The 21355-nt window shown below is 44.0% G+C and overlaps 1 protein-coding gene and 1 long non-coding RNA gene across 2 annotated transcripts in view; one reads left to right on the top strand and one right to left on the bottom strand.

Moving 5' to 3' along the window:
* The window catches only part of ATRNL1 (attractin like 1), an 859416-nt gene that overhangs the window by 562261 nt on the left and 275800 nt on the right, over window positions 1–21355 (bottom strand). Inside the window, exons 12-15 of the mRNA XM_040361535.1 lie at window positions 20405–20616; window positions 14080–14198; window positions 9159–9291; window positions 4828–5009 (exon numbers count right to left, since the gene is read on the bottom strand). Coding sequence (XP_040217469.1) covers window positions 4828–5009; window positions 9159–9291; window positions 14080–14198; window positions 20405–20616 — 646 coding nt within the window. The remainder of the gene's footprint in view (window positions 1–4827; window positions 5010–9158; window positions 9292–14079; window positions 14199–20404; window positions 20617–21355) is intronic.
* Window positions 1082–1565, top strand: LOC120946816. Its single transcript, XR_005750789.1, has 2 exons — window positions 1082–1173; window positions 1340–1565. It is a non-coding gene; the product is annotated as an uncharacterized LOC120946816 (long non-coding RNA).

Genomic DNA, 21355 nt, shown 5'->3' on the forward strand with positions numbered 1-21355 from the left:
TGGGGGGAAATACTTGATTCCAAGAATAGGAGCCAGCGGGGTATATTTAAATTAAAATTTATGAAAGTTTGTCAACCTGTCCCAGATGTTCAAGGAGATGAAGAAAGCCGGACATAAAATTGGGGGCTTTTCCTTGGGCGATAGCCAAAGATAGAGATTAATCTCTTCTGACAGGCATAGGCCTCTATCTGCATCTTAGGCCTCGTACACACGACCGAACATGTTTGCTGAACATGTTCCGCGGACATGTTCGGTCGTCTGTACGGCCGACCGGACCGGATTCCCGGCCGAGCGGACTGGTTTTCAGCGGACAAATGTTTCTTAGCATGCTAAGAAACATGTCCGCTGGAAGCCTGTCTGTCGGACATGTTCGGTCGTCTGTATGACTCACCGGACATGTCCGCTCGGCGGAAAGCCCTCGCATGCGTGGAAGTGATTCGACGCATGCGTGGAAGCGATTCGACGCATGCGTGGAAGCATTGACCTTCCAGGGTCACACACGTTGCCGCGTCATCGTCGCGGCCGCGGCGCGGCCACATCACCGCGTATCCTGTCCGCAGGGAATTTGGTCTGATGGTGTGTACAGCCATCATACCAAATGATCCCAGCGGACATGTCAGATGAAAACGGTCCCGTCGTGTGTACGAGGCCTTAGGGGTAAATAACGTCTGCTTGTTCACCCTAGGCCTCTTACCTTCCCAGATAAAGGATAGAAGTTTTGCCTGAAATAACCTCAAATCCGATTGGACCCAGTGCTACTGGCAGTGAGCAGAAAAAATTGAGCACTTTTGGATGTGCTGTTGATCTTAATGGTAAAGTCCCAGGGAGGGGACCGTGATGGAGGAAATATAACAAGCTCAGTTTTAGAAAGATTGCGTTTGAGAAAGTGGTGTGACATCCATACCAATATGTCATTCAGTAGGTTTGTGATTCGTGAGGAGATCGAGGGGGTGAGTTAAAGAGTGGAGAGACAGATCTGGGTGTCGTCGGCATAGAGGTGGTATTGGAAGCCATTGGAGGTTATCAACTGGCCCAGGGAAGAGGTATAGAGAGAGAATAGGAGGGGCCCAAGGACGGAACACAGAGACATTGATCTCCATATACAGCATTTTCCCCTTGTTTTTGGCGTACTTTCACACTGAGACAGGACTCTATCTACAGATCTTATTGACTGTAAGTAACTCATATCTGTTTTGATAAATGACATAGTTGTATGGCTGTCCTTTTCTTGTCTCCCCCTTCCCCATGTTTTTTTAACAATTTCGGTCACTAGAGTTGTAAATATTGTTTAAGTTGAATTTTTTCTATGTAATATGTGTATATATCTCTTTTCTAATAGACATGTATTTCTCTGACACAATGATCGTCTGTAATACCCCTTGAAGAAGGATCACAGATACCGAAACGGCTGTCGGGTTGGACCAATTTTTGTCTCATGTCTGTTTTATTGCTTTACAAATAGGATCTGTATACCACTTGCATGTGGTTTTTTATCCTTGCTAGGACACTGTACGATGTCCTTACTTAAATTGTTTAAATAAATTTGCTATATATTTTTCTACTCATTCACGTGTTTGTGTCACTTATAAAGTCCCACCCTTGAGGGGGTATTTCATGTTTTTTCCATAACTCTAGGGATGTGGTGACTTACAAACACTGACATTCTCCTGATTGTGGGGTCCCTCTTTTTCAAGGACGGAGCTTTGGGGTACCCCAACAGAAAGTGCAAGAGGAGCAGAGGAGATGGAGTTGTAAGTGACACTGAAAGTGCGCTGAGATAGGTAGGAGGAGAACCAGGATAAAGCAGAATCACGGAGGCCAAGGGAATGGAGTTTGCTGAGGAGGAGCAGGTGGTCAACTGTGTCGAAGGCAGCAGAGAGGTCCAGGAGTATGAGTATGGAGTACTGTCCATTGGTTTCAGCAGTTAGTAGGTCGTTGGTGAGTTTTAGTAGGGCAGATTTAGTGGAATGCTGTGGGCAGAAGCCGGGCTGTAGTGGACCGAGAAGGTTGTTGTCAGTGAGGTAGCAGCTCATTTGGTTGTAGACAAGGCGTTTTATAAAAAAAAAAAAATAAGGACAAGATGGTTGTAGACCTGCACAAGGCTTAAATGTGCTACAAGACTGTCAGCAAAAAGCTTGGTGAGAAGTAGACAACTGTTGGAGCAATTATTCGCAAATGGAAGAAAAACAAGCTCACAGTGTGCAGTGAAATCAGAGTAATCAATTTCAGGAGGGGAGTGCAACTGTGCAAGACTACGGCTGGGTTCACACTATACTACACTACAGTAGTATGACTTTCATCCTACTTTGCTCTGCGACATTGGTCCTACACATCCATTCGACTTTCATGAACAGGATACTACTTTGATCCGACTTTGTGATAGTCTGACTTGTTCTTTGACCAATCAAAACAATCCCAGAGATAAAGTCCTTTTACTGCTGCTGTAATCGCATGTCGGATGTCAAAAGTTGGATGGTAAGGACAAGGATCCTACTTTGATCCGACTTCAATGATATTCAATGGGCTGAAGTAGGATCAAAGTTGGACCAAAGTAGTACAGGGAGCATTTTCAAAGTCGGACCGACTTGTGTCGGACCAGTTAAGACAGCTCTCTTGGGAAACATTGATTTTCACATGTCATGCGACATGAGCTACCAATGTCAGAGCGTTTGTTGTACCAGTGTGAACCCAGCCTGAAGGGAAGGCTGGAGGTCAGTTTTAAGTTAGCCATTAAAACAAGCCACTCTAACGATACTTTTTTGATGCTCTTATCCCCTTATTTATTCTTGGCTATCCCGGCACCTTCCTTCCTCCTTCCAACTAATCTGGATCATTCATCAATGTCACAGTTTGAGGCCATGGATAATGGTGCCATTTGTCGCTGTTGTAAAGTGCTGGTTATGGCTCTTGCTCTCATTCCCGGGCCTCATCTGCTGCTCACTCGCAGACAAAGTTTTGGAGGCCAAGACATCACAGGGGCCAGATTATGACAGCAGATGAGACAAATGAATAATTTACAGTAACAAACTGAGTGAGATATATGGCGGTATTTAGAAAGCAATCCCTCCCTCTCTGATTTTCTCCAAACAGACGAATGCTGCATAGGTTTATATCGGCACACCAGACATTGATTTCCCAACCCATCTGGCAGCCATAAATTGGAACCTCAACACAAAATTATTCAGCTTCTTAATCAGATCATCTAAAGCAAGCATGTCCAAGGTCCGGTTGCGGCCCACGGCCCAGTTTTATATGGCCCCCATTTGCAATTTGCCTTTATCACTTTCGTGGCCCCCCAAGCTCCAGACAGGGTAAGGATGAGCTTGGTTTTAAAAAAAAAAAGAAAATATGCATATATCATCCCTAATCCCTGAGCGCCTCTCACTGATAAGCTGGGTGTGTTGCTGGGGTGTGTTTCATAGCCGTTGGGAAGCTGACTGCGTGCATCGCCAATAACAGACACTGATTTCCCGGTCCACAGCTGCAGATCTCTCAGTGTCTCAGTCTCAGCAAAACAAGCAAAATGTTTTAATAAATTTTGCCTTGATATACAAGTGATGTTTTGATATAAGAGTAGTGTCATGTCACAACTGAGTATAAAAAAGAAGAGAGGAGCCTCCAAGTGTAGCAATATGGTTACATTTAATGGAGGTACAACATTTGGCAACATATTGCTACACTTCTCTTTTATACCCGGTAAAATAAATGCTTTGATATACAAATGCTTTAGATTACAAGCATGTTTCTAGAACGAATTATGCTTGCAAACTAAGGTTTTACTGTACTGTGCTTCTATTCTGATGCTTTTGAGTGGATAATGCACACCTCGCTGCCTTTCACAGACTGGGGAGGTCCAAAGTACTTAAACAAAGAAAATAGAAGGCACGTGGCCTAGCGCATTATCCTCAGTAAGAGTTTTATTGATTAACAGAAATAAGTATTGTATTCACACGTAAAAACTTGAATAAAAACACATCATATCATTCCTCCATAAGAGTCCATGCAAAGCTGTCCCATCCCATGAGACTATCTCACAAAGACATAGGCTAATGCATTTTGAGGTGTTCCTCTTCCTCCGAGGTTTTCAAGTTGTTCCTCTTCCTCAGTGCCTCAGAGGCTCTGAGGAAGAGGAACACCTCAAAACGCATTATTCTATGTCTTTGCGAGATAGTCCCATGGGATGGGACAACTTTGCATGGACTCTTATGGAGGAATGATATGATGTGTTTTTATTCAAGTTTTTACGTGTGAATACAATACCTATTTCTGTTAATCAATAAAACTCTTAATGCCGCGTAGGCACGATCCAACAAGAAAAGTTTGATGTGAGCTTTTGGTTGGAAATTCCAACCGTGTGTAGGCCCCATCGGAATTTCCGACAGCAAAAATTTGAGAGCTGGTTATCAAATTTTCCGACGGGAAAAGTTCTTGTCGGAAATTCCGATCGTCTGTATGCAATTTGGACGCGCAAAAAAAATTCATGCTCGGAATAAGTACGACACGTGCTCAGAATCATTGAACTTTGTTTTTCTCAGCTCATTGTAGTGTTGTATGTCACCGTGTTATTGACGATCAGAATTTTGTGTGACCGTGTGTATGCAACACAAGTTTGAGCCAAAACTCAGTTGGGAAAAAATCCACATTTTTTTTTAGGATAATGCGCCAGGCCACAAGCCTTTATGTTTTATAAAACCCTCATCAGGTTTGATGCAAAACTGTGAGCTGGAATGTGATTGGGTCCTTTCCTACAGGTCAGCCTCGCCCTCTGACACACTCTCTCCCCATCAGCATACTGCACACCGCTGTTTCCTGCTGCCTGCATGTTACCTGCACTGTGTATTTCTGCATTTCATCCAAGACGAATTCCACTTCCTTCGGGGTGGTGAGGGAGGCCAGACTCCCGCTCAGGTTGTGGCAGTACACTCTGGCATTGTCGTAGCTGTCACGGCTGGAATTGATGCGCAGACAGGCCTCGCCCACGTGGCTCCACCCCTCTCCGCACAGGTGAGCTGTGAGAAAAAGAAAAACAATGAAGTCGTTCAATAGTCATCACGATGGAGATATAACTTGGGATGGGACACGTCTGTTTGTGGATCATACAGGGATCTGAAGAGCTGAGGACATGGAGAACTCTCATTATTGTGTGGTGGCCTGAAAGAATGATGAGACAGATGTGAGATTGTAATGCTGTGCTTCCCAAACCAGTCATCAGGGACCACCAAAGGATCCTGCTTAACAAGTGCAGGACCTAGAACATACCCAGTATGCCCTGGAATCCCCTCCTCCTGAGCACATGCATGTACATGTGTTTTTACTGCATAAAAAAATCAATATATTAAAGCAGAATTAAACTCTCTCAGTCAGCAAGAACTATTTTATTTTATTTAATTTAATAATTATACTTTTTTTTAATAGTCATTTTGTTTTACTTGTAATCCTTATGTTGCTAGCATTAGTAAATAGATAGGAAGGTGTATTATATTTATTGTTTTAGGGTCCTTTCACACGGAGCGGACCGTTTTTGTGTCCGCTCCGTGTGTCTGCAAAAGCTCAGCGGGGATCCTCCGTAATCCCCGCTGAGCTGTCGGCGGATAGGGCGGTCCCCACACACAGTGCAGAGACCGCCCTGTCTATCCTCCGCTCTCCCCTATGGGGAATCGGATGAAGACGGACCGTCTGTCCGTCTTCATCCGATCCGTTCCGCGGGACGGAAGAAAAATAGGGTTTTTTTCCGTCCGAAAAACCGGATCCTGACGGACGCGGATGGTTGCGGACGTTAGCGGATGCTCCATCCGCTAACGGACGCGATCCCATAGGGATGCATTACAAGTCCGTAAACGGACGAACGGTCCGCTAATGTGAAAGGGGCCTTAAACCTTTCTTTTGTTTTACATTTCTTCAGCTGCTTCTTGGTTTCAAGCCTAGGTCAAAATATTATCATCACAGCTGATCATGTGGTAAGGGGCCGAGTATTAGGGTGGGGGTTCGGCTGCACAGAGAAGTTTTTTTTACCTTAAGGCTTCATTTCCATGGACGTTTTTACAGCCACTTTTTTTAGCCTTTTTTTACAGCTTAAAAACGCCTCGGTAGCGTTTTTGCGAGTTTTTTTAGTGTTTTTTAACGTCTGGCGTTTTTACAGCTCTAACGCTGGAGCTTCAGAACGCACTGGTCCTGTTTTTTTTTTTGAAGCTTAAAAACGGCTCAGCCATCTACAGCTCAAAAATGTCATGGTGGGCATGAGGCCATAGACTAACATGGAGAGCCGTTTTTAAGCTGCAAAAAACGCTCAGAAAAGTGGCTGTAAAAACGGCAAAAAACGGCCATGGAAATTAAGCCTTATGCATAGAATGCATGGAGAAAAAAAAAACCTTGAACCTTTACAACCACTTTAAAGCGGAGGTCCGCCTAAAAAAAAAAATATTAAAAGCCAGCAGCTACAAATACTGCAGCTGCTGACTGTTAATAAATGGACACTTACCTCTCCAGGGTGCCCGCAATAAAACAGGAAGAAGTACTGGACAGCCGCACACCAAAAAAAGTTTTTGCCTTTTATTCAAAAAATGAAATCAAAAATACATGCCACAGCAGAACGAACAGAAGAGCTGACACGTTTCACACAACACATGACTAAGCACTGTTTATTAGTGTGAAACGTGTCAGCTCTTCTGTCCGTTATGCTGTGGCATGTATTTTTTATTTCATTTTTTAAACAAAAAGGCAAAAACTTTTTTGAGTGCGGCTGTCAAGAACTTCTTCATGTTTTATTGCTACATGCATTGCCAGCATCTGGGCTTCTAAACTATAGGAGAGGATTTCACCTTTGTTTGACCCACCTAGAGCGGTGATATCCCCTTCCCTATCTTGATTCCAGGGTGCCAGCGATGTTGGCAGCAGAAGCCAATCAATCGCTCGGCTGCCCCCACCGCCATCGTCGGTGAGGGAATCAGGAAGTAAAGCGTTGCGGCTTCGCTTCCCGGTTCCCTACTACGCATGCGCGAGTTGCGCTGCGCTTCCTAACTGGTCCCCGCTGATTTCAGGGACCTGTGTGTTTCCCAGAAGGCAGCGGGGGGGGAGGGGGGTTACCCCCAAGGGAGTCTATACCTAGAAGTGGGTGCAAATACCTGTATTATACAGGTATCTGCACCCCCCTCCCCCTGAAAGGTGCCAAATGTAACACCGGAGGGGGAGAGGGTTCCGAAAAGCGGAAGTTCAATTTTTGTGTTTTAACACTGCTTTTCTCCGGTCAGGAGAGCCTAGTGTGTATGAGACGTAAAATGCAAAAAACTGAGTATAAATGTAACAGACCAACCATAAGGCTTCATTTCCACTGGCGTTTTTACAGACACTTTTTTTAGCCTTTTTTACAGCTTAAAAACGCCTGTCCATGTTTATTTTTTTGGTTAGCTGGAGCTCAAAAACGCTGCGGTAGCGTTTTTGCGCGTTTTTGAGCGTTTTTTAATGTCTGGCGTTTTTACAGCTCCATTGCTGGAGCCACAGAACGCCCTGGTCCCGCGTTTTTTTTTACAGCTCAAAAACGCCTATGCCATTTGCAGCTCAAAAACGCCTATGTGGGCATGATGCCATAGAATAACATGGACTGGCGTTTTTAAGCTGTAAAAAATGCTCAGAAAAGTGGCTGTAAAAACGCCAGTGGAAATAAAGCCTAAATATTAATAAAAATACAAATTCATATAAGTAAAAATCCATACAAGTACAAACAGCATGTGAGACAAATAAACTTTGATATTTAAAAGTATTATTTAGTGCAAATAACATGCCTCACATGCTTTTTGTACTTAATATTGTATTCAGGTTTACATCTGTGTATGTTTTATTTATTCACTGTGAATTGTGCATATTGAGGTATTTTGGTTTGCTATAATTAGCACATTTAAAAAGAGAATGAAGATGAGCGCTGTATGCTTATATTTGTTTTGTACAGTTGCTAATTAGGTGTTAGGTTTTACATTCATACTTATCTTTAGCACAAAGCACTGCTTGTTTTAATTTTTTTTACCACTTTACTGCTAGGCACAGTGGCACATATCTATTCTATTTATTTTGTTTGGTCGTCATTATTATTATTTTTTTTTTTTTTGTTTCATTTCTCAAGTTATTTTGCACCTAGGCAGTGTACACTGCACAGATGTGAACAACCTGTGTGTTGAGTTGTAAGGCTCAGGGGGGTTAAAAACGGGCTGCTGAGCTGCAGTTTTGCCACCCACTCAAAATGTAAAAATGACAGCTGGACAGGGCTGTTCACATGCTGCAGCTGCGATGTTGTGCTTAACGGCCGTGGAATTTTTTATTCCGGATGCATAGCTTGAGAAGTGGCACTGCTTGTCAAACCCACTCATTGATTTCAATGGGGCCGCGCCATAACTGTGTGCAATGCATGCGATTGTGGCACGGTAGTTTGGCGTAAGAGGGTTAAATCAGGTGCCGGGGATGCGATATAATGCCTCCTTACCTTCTGCCAAATGACATCTGAAAAGCATCCAATCATGTGCAAGCTAAAATGCTGTTTTTTATTTTCCTTGCATGTCCCCCTTGGATCTACAGCGGCTGCACTTCCACATGCACTTCCAGTGCAATTGTAAGTGCACTTTGAACTTGCAGTTCACACTTGTAGTGCAAAGTGAATTTGCCTTTCGTAAATAACCCCCAATGACACAAATGAAACAAAAAATGCCTCACTTTTTTAATCATAAGCAGTAAAGCTTAATTACTTAATTCATAGGCTATAGATAAAAAAGTTAAAATGTCTCTGAAGCTTTACACATGGGCCAAATATCGGGTAGTCTCGGCCATGTGTACAGCAGCTGGTCTGACAGAAGCCAGCCAAATGTCTTGGTATGGACAGGGCATGACCGAAAAAGGTCTGACGATCAGCATCCGATCAGCCAATGGTTGCATGCGCTGACCGGTGTGTTTGGGGGGTCAGTACACAATAGCTCAGCAGGGAAATCACTGTACTAACATTGCATAGTTAGTACATCATCTCCTCCCAACCTCTCCTGCTTTTTTTAGTTCAACCCAGCAATACTGCTTATGTGTACGTAAGCTGCATCTTAAACTATTTATTTATTTTTTGGATGCAGTACTTTGTGACTTGCCCAGACAGCACAGGTACATTTCCTGGCTGGGTATATACGCACCGGGCAGAGCTTGGCATTCCTGCTGGCGCTGGTCCCACTGGCAGTTCAGGTTGAGTGAACAACTCTTACAGCTGGTCAGCTTGTTGCAGATCTGCTCGTTCCTCACATAACACTTCATATAATTCTTCACAGACTGCAAGGAAACAAACAAAAAATTACTAAGTACAGCTTCCCAAGACTCTGAGCAATTTGCCCCACAGACCTAGATCAGCAAGTCCCATCTAAAGCTGGCCATAGATAATTACAGTATATTTCAACATAGGGATTGTCCCTGGGCTAGTCCCGGTAGACCTGACCATGGAAAGGTTGTTCATTTAAAATGCTGGGTGAAGAAATGTCTTGGTTACTACTATCACTTATGGTGGGATATGAATGTACGGTTATTGTTTTTACTTGGAGTACAATTTATAGATGGTACTCTTGTTGGCATGGAATGTTTTGTAAGAAAAAGTGCAATCTAATGTTTGGCATTGTCAATCTATGTTTTGTTCTTAATAAACTTGGTTTTGGATGATACAAAAAAAGAAAGATGTATGAAATCTTGGCTGGTTCAGCAGGACCTTGCTGAGATTCAATCCATCTATACGCAGGATGGCTCTACCCAAGTCGATCCATCGATCAACTTGGTTAGAACCAGCCTGATGGATTTTTTTTACATGTGATTGCTGCTGGCGGTTATAGCTGCTAGTAGTAATCAATTAGCCAGATTCAGAGACAGTTATGCCGGCGTATCAGTAGATACGCCGTCGTAACTCTGAATCTACGCCGTCGTAAATTTAAGCGTATTCTGGAAACCAGATACGCTTAAATTAGGCTAAGATACGAGAGGCGTAAGTCTCCTACGCCGTCGTATCTTAGGGTGCATATTTACGCTGGCCGCTAGGTGGTGCTTCCGTTGTTTTCCGCGTCAAATATGCAAATGAGCAAGATACGCTGATTCACGAACGTACGTGCGCCCGTCGCAATTAGTTACGCCGTTTACGTAAGAGATACGCCGGCGTAAAGTTAAAGCTGCTCCCTAGGTGGCGTAGCCCATGCAAGGTATGGACGTCGGAACAAGCCTATCTGTTTACGTCATTTGCGTAAGTCGTACGCGAATAGGGCTGAACGTAATTTACGTTCACGTCGAAATGGCGTACTTTGGAGCAATGCACACTGGGATATGTCCACGGATGGCGCATGCGCCGTTCGTTAAAAAACGTCAATCACGTCGGGTCACGAGTCATTAACATAAAACACGCCCCCCCCTGTTCCTCATTTGAATTAGGCGCGCTTACGCCGGCCCATTTACGATATGCTGCCGTAACTTAGGAGGCAAGTGCTTTGTTAATAAAGCACTTGCCTCTCTGACATACGGCGGTGTAGCGTATATGCGATACGCTACGCCGCCTCAAAGTTAAGCCAGTCTTTCTGAATCTGGCTAATTGTGTTCTTCCGGCAGAACACAAAGGGTGCTGCCGGAGTGATTTTGTTTCCTTCCACCATGGATTATCAATGGGCTGCTTAAAGCGGAGTTCCACCCAGGAAAACAACATTTGGCCAAAAGTATTAAAAAAAAAAAAATAAATAAAAGTGAAAAAAAAAAAAAAATTATACTCACCCGAAATACCTGTTGCTATGCGGAAGTCCGTAATCTGCCTCTTCGGCACCGCGGAATGTTTTCTTCTTCTTCTTCTCCTAGTGAATGGGGCGCGCTGCTTTCTGGGAACTGTGTGTGTTCTCAGAGAGCAGCCGCCCATTCACAAGCCGGCACGAGACTCACACAGGCGTAGTAGGAAATGGGCAGTGAAGCCGTAAGGCTTCACTGCCTGTTTCCCCTAGTGTGAATGGCGGCGCGGGACCTGCATCGATCGTGGGATCGGCATCGGGGGGGGCCATCAGCGCGGGCACGTAGGACAAGGTAAGTGTCCTTAGTAAATGTCAGCAGCTACACTGTTAGTAGCTGCTGACTTTAAAAAAAAAAATAATTGCGGGTGGAATCCCGCTTTAATGTTCTCTTTGAGGCTATCAGAGAGGAAGCAGCATTGGACCAGAATGAGATCCATGGATATCGCACCTTTGTTGCAAGTTAGCCCCTTTTAAAGAAGAATTCACTCACTTTTATCAGTCCAGCACTATCATATACAATTGTGCTCATAAGTTTACATACCCTGGCAGAATTTATGATTTCTTGGCCATGTTTCAGAGAATATGAATGATAATGCAAAAACTTTTCTTTCACTCATGGTTAGTGTTTGGCTGAAGCCATTTATTATCAATCAACTGTATTTACTCTTTTTAATTACTTAAGGACCCATTCACGCCGATATACGTCGGCAGAATGGCACGGCTGGGCACATCCACGTACATGTACGTGGCTCTTTAAGCCCAGCCGTGGGGGGCGCGTGTACGCGACCCGGTCCGAAGCTCCGTGGCCGCGGGACTCGCGGACCCGATCGTCGCTGGAGTCCCGCGATCGGTCCCCGGAGCTGAAGAACAGGGAGAGCTGTGTGTAAACACAGCTTCCCCGTTCTTCACTGTGGCGCTGTCATCGATCGTGTGTTCCCTTTTATAGGGAACCACAATCGATGACGTCACACCTACAGCCACACCCCCCTACAGTTAGAAACACAAATGAGGTCATACATAACCCCATCAGCGCCCCCTTGTGGTTAACTCCCAAACTGCAATTGTCATTTTCACAGTAAACAATGCATTTTTAATGCATTTTTTGCTGTGAAAATGACAATGGTCCCAAAAATGTGTCAAAATTGTCCGAAGTGTCCGCCATAATGTCGCAGTCACGTAAAGAATCGCTGATCGCCGCAATTAGTAGTAAAAAAAAAAAGAATTAATAAAAATGCAATAAAACTATCCCCTTTTTTGTAAACGCTATAAATTTTGCGCAAACCAAAAATAGGTAGAAGAATACGTATCGGCCTAAACTGAAGAAAAAAAATAATGTTTTATATGTTTTTGGGGGATATTTATTATAGAAAAAAGTAAAAAATATTGCATTTTTTTTAAAAATTGTCGCTCTATTTTTGTTTATAGCGCAAAAAATAGAAACCGCAGAGGTGATCAAATACCACCAAAAGAAAGCTCTATTTGTAAGAAAAAAAGGACGCCAATTTTGTTTGGGAGCCACGTCGCACGACCGCGCAATTGTCAGTTAAAGCGACACAGTGCCGAATCGCAAAAACCTGGCCGGGTCCTTTAGCTGCCTAAAGGTCCGGGTCTTAAGTGGTTAAATCATAATGGCAACAGAAACTACCCAAATGACCCTGATCAAAAGTTTACATACCCCAGTTCCTAATACATTCCTAATGTTCCTAATTCCTAATGCCCCCTTTAACATCAATGACAGTTTGAAGTATTTTGTGGTATTTGTGGATGAGGCTCTTTATCTTCTCAGATGGTAAAGCTGCCCATTCCTCTTGGCAAAAAGCCTCCAGTTCCTGAAAATTCTTGGGTTGCCTTGCATGAACGGCACCCAGAGTGGCTCAATGATATTGAGGTCAGGAGACTGAGATGGCCACTCCAGAACCTTCACTTTATTCTGCTGTAGCCAATGACACGTCGAATTGGCCTTGTGTTTTGGATCATTGTCATGTTGGAATGTCCAAGTACGGCCCATGCACAGCTTCCTGACTGATGAATGCAAATGTTCCTCCAATTTTTTTTTTTTTTTTGGTAAAATGAAAAACGTCTGTAAATGAAACGCTGCAATATGCGATTTACCGCGTTTAGAAGCTGGTACAGGCATTTGGCATATCAAATGCCTCTGAACACCCATCTGAACCCATTTTTTTGCATTCCAAAAAAATGCTTTTAAACTCAACTGCCTAGAAATTACTATAAATGCCCCTGTGTACATGTACCGTATTTTCCGGCGTATAAGACGACTTTTTGGATGCAAAAAAATACATCCAACGTCGGGGGTCGTCTTATACGCCGGTACCTGTCTCCGTCAGGCTGCGGCCATCCATGATTTAAAAGCCGTGCCTCCTCCTCAGACTGTTCGGCGATAGGCGGAACACTCATTGCCTTCTCATCCTTGGACGAGAGGACATCCGTGATAGGCGGAACACTGAACAGAGGCCTTGCTGGGAAAATTAGTGTTCCGCCTATCACGGAACAGTCTGAGGAGGAGGCGCGGCTTTTGAATCATGGATGCCTGCAGCCTGGAAGCCAAAATCTGAAAAGAAAGTAAGGTAGGGAGATCGTCTTGGCCGGGACAGTGGAGGCATGTGGTGGCACAGTGGAGGCATGTGGTGGCACAGTGGAGGCATGTGGTGGCACAGTGGAGGCATATAATGGCACAGTGGAGGCATGTAATGTAATGGCACAGTGGAGGCATGTAATGTAATGGCACAGTGGAGGCATGTAATGTAATGTAATGGCACAGTGAGGCAGGTAATGGAACAGTGGAGGCATGTAATGTAATGTAATGGCACAGTGAGGCATGTAATGGCACAGTGGAGGCATGTAATGTAATGGCACAGTGAGATCTGAAAAAAGCCTGTTCCTGTCAGCGGTTGTTCCGGCTACCCCTTAGCTTCCAGAAAGACTAGTAGGAAGGGGGTAGTCTTATACGGCGAGTATATCCCAAAACCAAAAAATTTCCTGGAAAAATAGGGGGTCGTCATATACGCCCAGTCGTCTTAGACGCCAGCAAATACTGATAAGATAACATAGAGGAGAGTTTAGGGACAGCTGAAAAAAATGCCCAACTGCTCCTAAACGTCCAATTACCAGCAGCAGTGTACATGAGGCCTAAGCTGTATGTTTTGTTCGTACCAATAAACCTTGGGCAATGCACACGGCGTGTGCCCCCTCCTGTGTGCTCTTTTACAAGACTGAAGGGAAGGCTGGAGTTGAGATTTAACTGATAATTGCGCACGCTACCTCCTAGTAGAGAAAGTGAAGTATGGGTGCTCACCACACTGCAGTTGCTACTCAAGGACACACACTTCTTGTCGTCACACCATTGGCATCCGTTGGTGTTGGCGGTGCAGCTGGCACAGTCGGTGTTCTTGTAGCATCGGTCATCAGCTGGCGCTGCGGACAGAAGAGGTTTTGTATCAGTCAAATAATATGACAAGCAATCATTTCCCACTACTCACAGACAGACAAATCTCCACAACAAAGATCAAGCTAGAGCTGTACACAGGGAGGAGGAGACAAGAATGGGGCAAGTCCCTAAAACGAATTCTAACTGTCTGGAAATGTTTGGATAGGATTTAGTTAACAATAACTTACGTGGGTCTGTATTCAACCCAGCCAATCCCAGGGGTTAATGATCCTAAAAGTGATATTTACGTTATAGGTGGAATCTATTGGCAAGAGCTGCCTACCATAGTTCCTGGTTGTTACCACCCACTTTGCAATTCAGGATATGCTATCTATCTTGTGGCATGCCTGTTCCTTTTAAGTATAAAATATAATAAAAATTCCCCCAAGGTATGGTGGGAGTCATTTTGTAACATCCAGTGCAGGAGTGCAGAGCAGGAATTCAGTGTAGGGATCTCTCCCCATGAAAAATTAACAAAGCATATCCCTCTATAATGCATATTTGCCTTAAAGTCTTACTAAACCCACAACAGTAAAATCAGCCTGTATATGAAGTAAAGCATGCTTGTTATTAGGGTTGTCCCGATACCGATACTAGTATCGGGACCGATACTGCGCATTTGCGCGAGTACTTGTACTCACGCAAATGCTCCCGATGCCAGACCCGATACTTTTTTTTTTCCTAGAGAGCGGGTGGAGAGCGGGTGGAGAGCGGGCGGAGAGGGGGTGGGGAGGGGGCGGAGAGCGGAGCCGAGCAATCCTCAAAGAGAAAGCCAAGCCCTTCCCCCCCCCCGCCTAGTTGATCAGCGCGGGGAACAATACAGCTTTCATTTGAATAGCTGTGTGTTCTGCGCCACGTCATATATAGCCCCTCCCCCTTGTCCGGGCACTTTGATAGACAGATCACCCATCCCAGGGTGGGGAGGAGGGCTTGGCTTGCTCTGTGGGGACATGGCTGCATCTCTGGGGGGACATGGCTGCATCTCTGGGGGGACATGGCTGCATCTCTGGGGGCACATGGCTGCATTTTTGGGGACACATGGCTGCATTTTTGGGGACACATGGCTGCATTTTTGGGGACACATTTAAAAAAAAGTATTGGTAATCGCTATCAGCGAGTACATGAAAAAAAGTATCGGTACTTGTACTCGGTCCTAAAAAAGTGGTATCGGGACAACCCTACTTGTTATACTCAGTGTGGAATCTAAGGGTCAATCCTCTGCATTGTGGAAAAAGGCTGTTTGATCCTGTCTTCTCCAATCCTCCCCTTCTTCCAGTGTCCCCAACCCTTCTGATATTACAGAGATGCACATGCTTAGTTTGGCGTGTATTGCTCGAGTTTTGTTTTTTCTTGGGAGGGTACATGTGATCACCAATTAGCACTGTCCAGACAGAGGGTCAGGGGTCCTGCAGCCTCATAGGACATTTTGCCACTCCTACAAGTTTTACCCAGTGCTCTACTGGACACTGATAGAATTTACAAGACTGCTATATACTGCTGATTAAAAAAGGAATTGAGTGGTTTATATTTACTGAAATAATTGCATTTCCATGTTCTGTGTACTGTGGAAGACCAGATATAGTGAGTGCAGGGCCTGGGGTTTAGTAACGCTTTAAGAGCAGTAAGTGTAGTTTCTGTCTTCTGCTTTGTTCCTCTGATATCAGCATGAATCACTTCTGACAAGTTTTCCTGACACCAAGAGAATGCATATAATGCATATTTTACTCCCTGTATAGGCTCTTGAAATACCTATCCAGCTCGAAGAGAACCTGTTAAGCCACTTCATGCTGCCATGGCAAAAATTACAAATACTTGGAATGCTGACCCCGTGTATCTCCTCGTCATTCACAATAACTGATCTGGCTAATAAATATTTCCCAGCTGGGGGCCACTGATGCATCACAAGCCTGCACAAGCCTAATGCCGCGTACACACGGTCGTTTTTTGTCTTTAAAAAAACGTTGTTTTTTTCTCATGAAAAAAAACGACGTTTTTCAAACTTCATTTTAAAAAACGACGTTGCCTACACACCATCGTTTTTTCAAAATGCTCTAGCAAAGCGCGGTTACGTTCAGCACGTACGGCGGCACTCTGTTCCATTCAAGCTCGTGTCAAAACTTGCTTCTGAGCATGTGCGGGTTTAAAAAGGTTGTTTTAAACGTTGTTTTAGCCTACACACGATCATTTTTTATGACATAAAAAACAACGTTTTGAAAAACGACATAAACAATTGAAGCATGTTCGAAAAAAAAATTTGACGTTTTTCAGAAGACATAAAACGACCGTGTGTACGCGGCATCATAGGAGAAAGAAAGGTTCCATTTTTGTGATCTTTTTCCATTTTAAATGAAAGGATGGGATGAGGCTACAGGGTTGGTCACTTGAGAAAATGTCTCTTGTCTTACATCATAAGAACATTGTAACAGATATTAAAAGAATAAATTAAAAATGTATTTAAAAATGATGTGTGAGTCTATAACATGCCTGATACAGAGTAATGAATTAATAAAAACTGCATTCCGGGTGGAGGCTGGGCAGTGCCCGCTGGTTAGGGAGACATTTTTATTGGATGCGGAGAACGAGAATTAATGAGATTATTTCCTTGAGTTAAGTACATGGCACCCCAGACAATTACAGCTGCACTATATATAACTTGATGCAGCGACGTGTGGAGGCCCTGCAAAGCGGCCAATAGGTGAGTATTGATCTATGTGTGTATGAAATAAAGCGGGGTGTTGCGCTATCTTTTAAAGTGCATATAAGTGCCTTCTAATTCATAAGTGAATACAATAAAAAAAATACTGAATACATTACAGTATAAAATATAATATATATATATATAAATTTTACATGTACACATAAAGCAATAGTTCAATGATTCAAAAAGTGCCTTCTATGACATTATCAAAATATGAAATTGGTATATACTTATAACACAAAGCTATAACCTCGAATCTCATAAAGACCATACATCAATATGGCGGTGTGCCCGGCGGCGATCGCGCCCGCCGGGCACGCACGCCAGGATCAGGGACGAGCGGGGGGCGCGCGTGCGCGCATTCGGCGACACGCGCGCGCCACTATTGGCTGCTGGGAGAGATGACGTATAGCTACATGATCTCGCCCAGCAGAGCCTACCTGCCGCCGCGTAACTGCGGCGGCTGGTCGGCAAGCAGTTAAAATGGAATTCTGTTAAATTTACAACTCTTAAGGCCCGTACACAAGATCGGATATTCCAAAAAACAATTGTGTGATGGAAGGGTTTTGTCGGATAATCCGACCGTCTGTATGCTCCATCGGACAAATGTTGGATAGCCATGCTCTCAAATTTTTCGACAACAAATGAATTCCATCGGATTATCGGATCGTGTGTACACAAGTCAACCGGACTAAAATCCAAAGTACAAACACGCATGCTCTGAACCAATGCTAACCATCAGACAACATTAGCAGAAGTTGCCCAAAGGGTGGCGCTAAAGAGCTAAAAATTCACGTCGTTTCGTGTTTGTTGGTTGAAAAAGTTCTGCCGTCTGTATGCAGAACAAGTTCACGGCCAACTCCCTTCGGACAAAAATCCACGGATTTGTCAAAAGGAAATCCGATCGTGTGTACGAGGCTTTACACTGGCCATATACATTATAAGCAATGAACAATTTAATTTACCAAAATTATGCAATGTTTGCCTACCTAAACAACCCAACCAATAGGCATCCAATCAGGCAGGCCCCGTCACTGCATACTTAATGGTCAATTGAAAGGACATTGCAAACTATAAAGGTCAGCTTTGACAGCAATTTGATGTTTTGCAAAAATTCAGTGCAGCTAATTGTTTAACCCTTTCACGCCGACGGAACGCATATATGCGTCCTCGGCTTTCAGGGGTTATACCGGGATGATGCCTGCAGCCGCAGGCATCATCCCGGTACCGTTGTTTAGAGCCGGCGTTAGGCTTTCCAAACATAACAACCGATGCGGCTAAAAGCCGCTCGGTTGTTATGCCGGAGGAGCGGGAGGGGACATCCCCCCCCTCCCGCCGCCTCTCGCCGCTCTGACCGGGCTTCCCGTCCCACCGGGAGACCCGATCCACGATCCGGCGCCTCCAGCGTCTCGGCGCGCTCTGAAACAAAGCCGTAAACGGCTTTGATTCAGTGTCCGCATTGAAACCACGGAAGCGGCGTCATGACGTCACTTCCGGGTTTCTCAGATGCCAATGGCGCCGGATTTAAAAAAGTACACAGTATTCAGAATCGCCGTTTTCGGCGATCTGAATACTTTGAAGTGCAAAGGAGGGCTCGGAGGTCTTTTAGACCCCCGATCCCTCCATAAAGAGTACCTGTCACGACCTATTGGTGTCACAAGGGATGTTTACATTCCTTGTGACAGCAATAAAAGTGATCAAAATGTAAAAAAAAAAAAAAAAAAAAATTTAATATTAGAAAAAATAAATAAATAAATAAGAAAACAAAAAAAAAAATTTTTAAAGCGCCCCCCTCCCCGCGAGCTTGCGCAGCAAAGAAAGCGCATACGGAAGTCGCGCCCGCATATGAAAACGGTGTTCAAATAACACATGTGAGGTATCGCCGTGATCGTAAGAGCGAGAGCAATAATTATAGCACTAGGCCTACTCTGTAACTCTAACCTGGTAACCGTAAAAAAAGTTTAAAGCGTCGCCTATGGAGATTTTTAGTTACCGTAGTTTGTCGCCATTCCACGAGTGCGTGCAATTATAAAGCGTGTCATGCTTGGTATCTATTTACTCGGCATAACATCATCTTTCACATTATGCAAAAAAATTGGGCTAATTTTACTTTTTCATTTTTTTAAAATTCATGAAAGTAAATTTTTCCCAAAAAGTTGTGTTTAAAACACCGCCGCACAAATACCGTATGACATAAAATATTGCAACAATCGCCATTTTATTCTCTAGATTCTCTGCTAAAAATATATATATAATGTTTGGGGGTTCTAAGTAATTTTCTAGCCAAAAATATGGATTTTAACTTGTAAACACCAAATGTCATACATAGGCATAGGCATGAAAGGGCTATACTATAATTCTATGTGGACAAGACCAATGGCAGTTCTGAAAAATAATGGTAACTTTTATTATTGTAAAATGCACAATGACAACTGATGCAAGTAAGGCCCCATGCACACGAGACGCTGGTAAACTCGAGTTCAGAGGCATTTGGGCATTTTTCTCAACTGCCCCTGAACACATTTAATGTTATCCTATGTGTCCATGCACACAGTCACGTTTTTTTGCGTTTTAAAGCAGTTGGGTTTAGGCTCGTTTTTTCAGAAGCAAAATTTGGGGTTCAGACGCAAAAGTTTTTGCGTTTCAAAGCTTTGGGAGGGTCTACAATGTCTTTGTTATAAGCGCTGATAGCTGCAAATGCGGTAAAACGCCGCTAAACGCAGCAAAACGCCGCTAAATTCGTGACAAAAACAGGCGTTTTAAATGCCCATTTTTTGCCTTTGAAAACTTGAGTTTACATGTGTTTGCATTTGCTTCACGTGTGCATGGGGCCTTAGCGGCTTATGTATACAAGGCTCAATTCACAACGCTTTAACAGAAGCTTAAAGCGGTGGTTCACCCTCATTACCAACATTTTAGCATTAAATTAGGCATAGTAGCGCGAGCTACAGTATGCCTGTATTTATTTTTTTAGCCCCGTACTCACTGTGCAATCCTATATAGAAGATTCCGACTCCCCGCGGGGAATGGGCGTTCCTATCAAGAGGGAGGATGATTGACGGCCGGCTATGGCACGTCACGCTCCCCGAAGATAGCCGGAGTAGGTCTCTGCTCTTCACGGCGCCTGCGCACAGACTATGCGCAGGCGCCGTGAAGCGACAAGTCCTATTTCGGCTATTTCCGGAGAAGCGTGACGCGCCATAGCGGCTGTCAATCATGCTCCCTCTGGATAGGAACGCCCATTCGGAATCTTATCTATACGATTGCACTGTGAGTACGGGGCTAAAAAAATAAATACAGGCATACTGTAGCTCGCGCTACTATGCCTAATTTAATGCTAGAAAAAAAAAATTGTTTTATTAGGGTGAACCCCCTCTTTAAGAATCTTATTTTTCCCCATGTGACTGTCATTTTAAATTCTCATTGGGCTGTAAGCCAAGCTTAATCTGGTAAAAGGGTAGACAGGTAGGTGTCCAAGGCGGACCACCAACTTACCAGACTTGTTTGGGCAATGTGCATGGAAGAGGCTGCTGCTGGCATGTGCAGTCTCCCAGGAGACACAGTGACCGCGGTCCCACAGACAGCTGATCCCCTGTACAGCTCCGGTGCACTGCTCCTGGGTGCGGAAGGCCTCGCAGCTTGGAGGTTTGTACACTAAGATGTCGTTGAGGAGGACACTGGAGAATCCTCCGAATATGTACATGGACCTGTAGGGAGACAAACCATTATGACATAGGATGAACACCCAGCACTAAGCAGGAAAAATATGTGTAATGACTTCATAATACATAGTCATATGATAAAAGGACCACTGCCTTTTCCTACATCAAAATACAATATTTATTTACATGGCACCATCATTTACAGCAGGGGTCTCCAAACTTTTCAAACAAAGGGCCACTTTATTGTCCTTCAGACTTTAGAAAGGGCCGGATTGTGGCCAGTGGGTGCAGAAAATGTCCTGGGCCCAGCACCAGTAAGGGTTTGTGGTCAGTAGGAGTAGGGCCCCTATCAGTAGGAGGAATAGTATCCCATCATTGATATCAGTAGAAGAAATAGTGCCCCCTTGTTGGTGTCAGTCCCCCCAAGGGCCGCATAAAGGCTAGCAAAGGGCCACATCTGGCCCTCGGGCCGCAGTTTGGAGACCCCTAATTTACAGCAGTCCTGTATAAGACAAGAGATACAAGGGTAAGTACAGTTAATGCAATACATAAAAGTAATAAATTACATTATAACGTAAGCTTGTGTGATAGAAGGGACTGTGGCTTCTTCTTACACCAGAATATAAAGTTAATTTACAATGGCAATGTACAAACCAATAGATATTATATAACAATGAGGGTACGTACAGGTAATGCAGTCCAAAAAAAAAAAAATAGCGATGGATACAGTAGATCCATAGATAGAACCCAGAGTGTGAGACAGCGATAGATAGATAGATAGATA

This window comes from Rana temporaria, chromosome 8, assembly GCF_905171775.1.
Source record: "Rana temporaria chromosome 8, aRanTem1.1, whole genome shotgun sequence".
Taxonomy (NCBI): domain Eukaryota; kingdom Metazoa; phylum Chordata; class Amphibia; order Anura; family Ranidae; genus Rana; species Rana temporaria.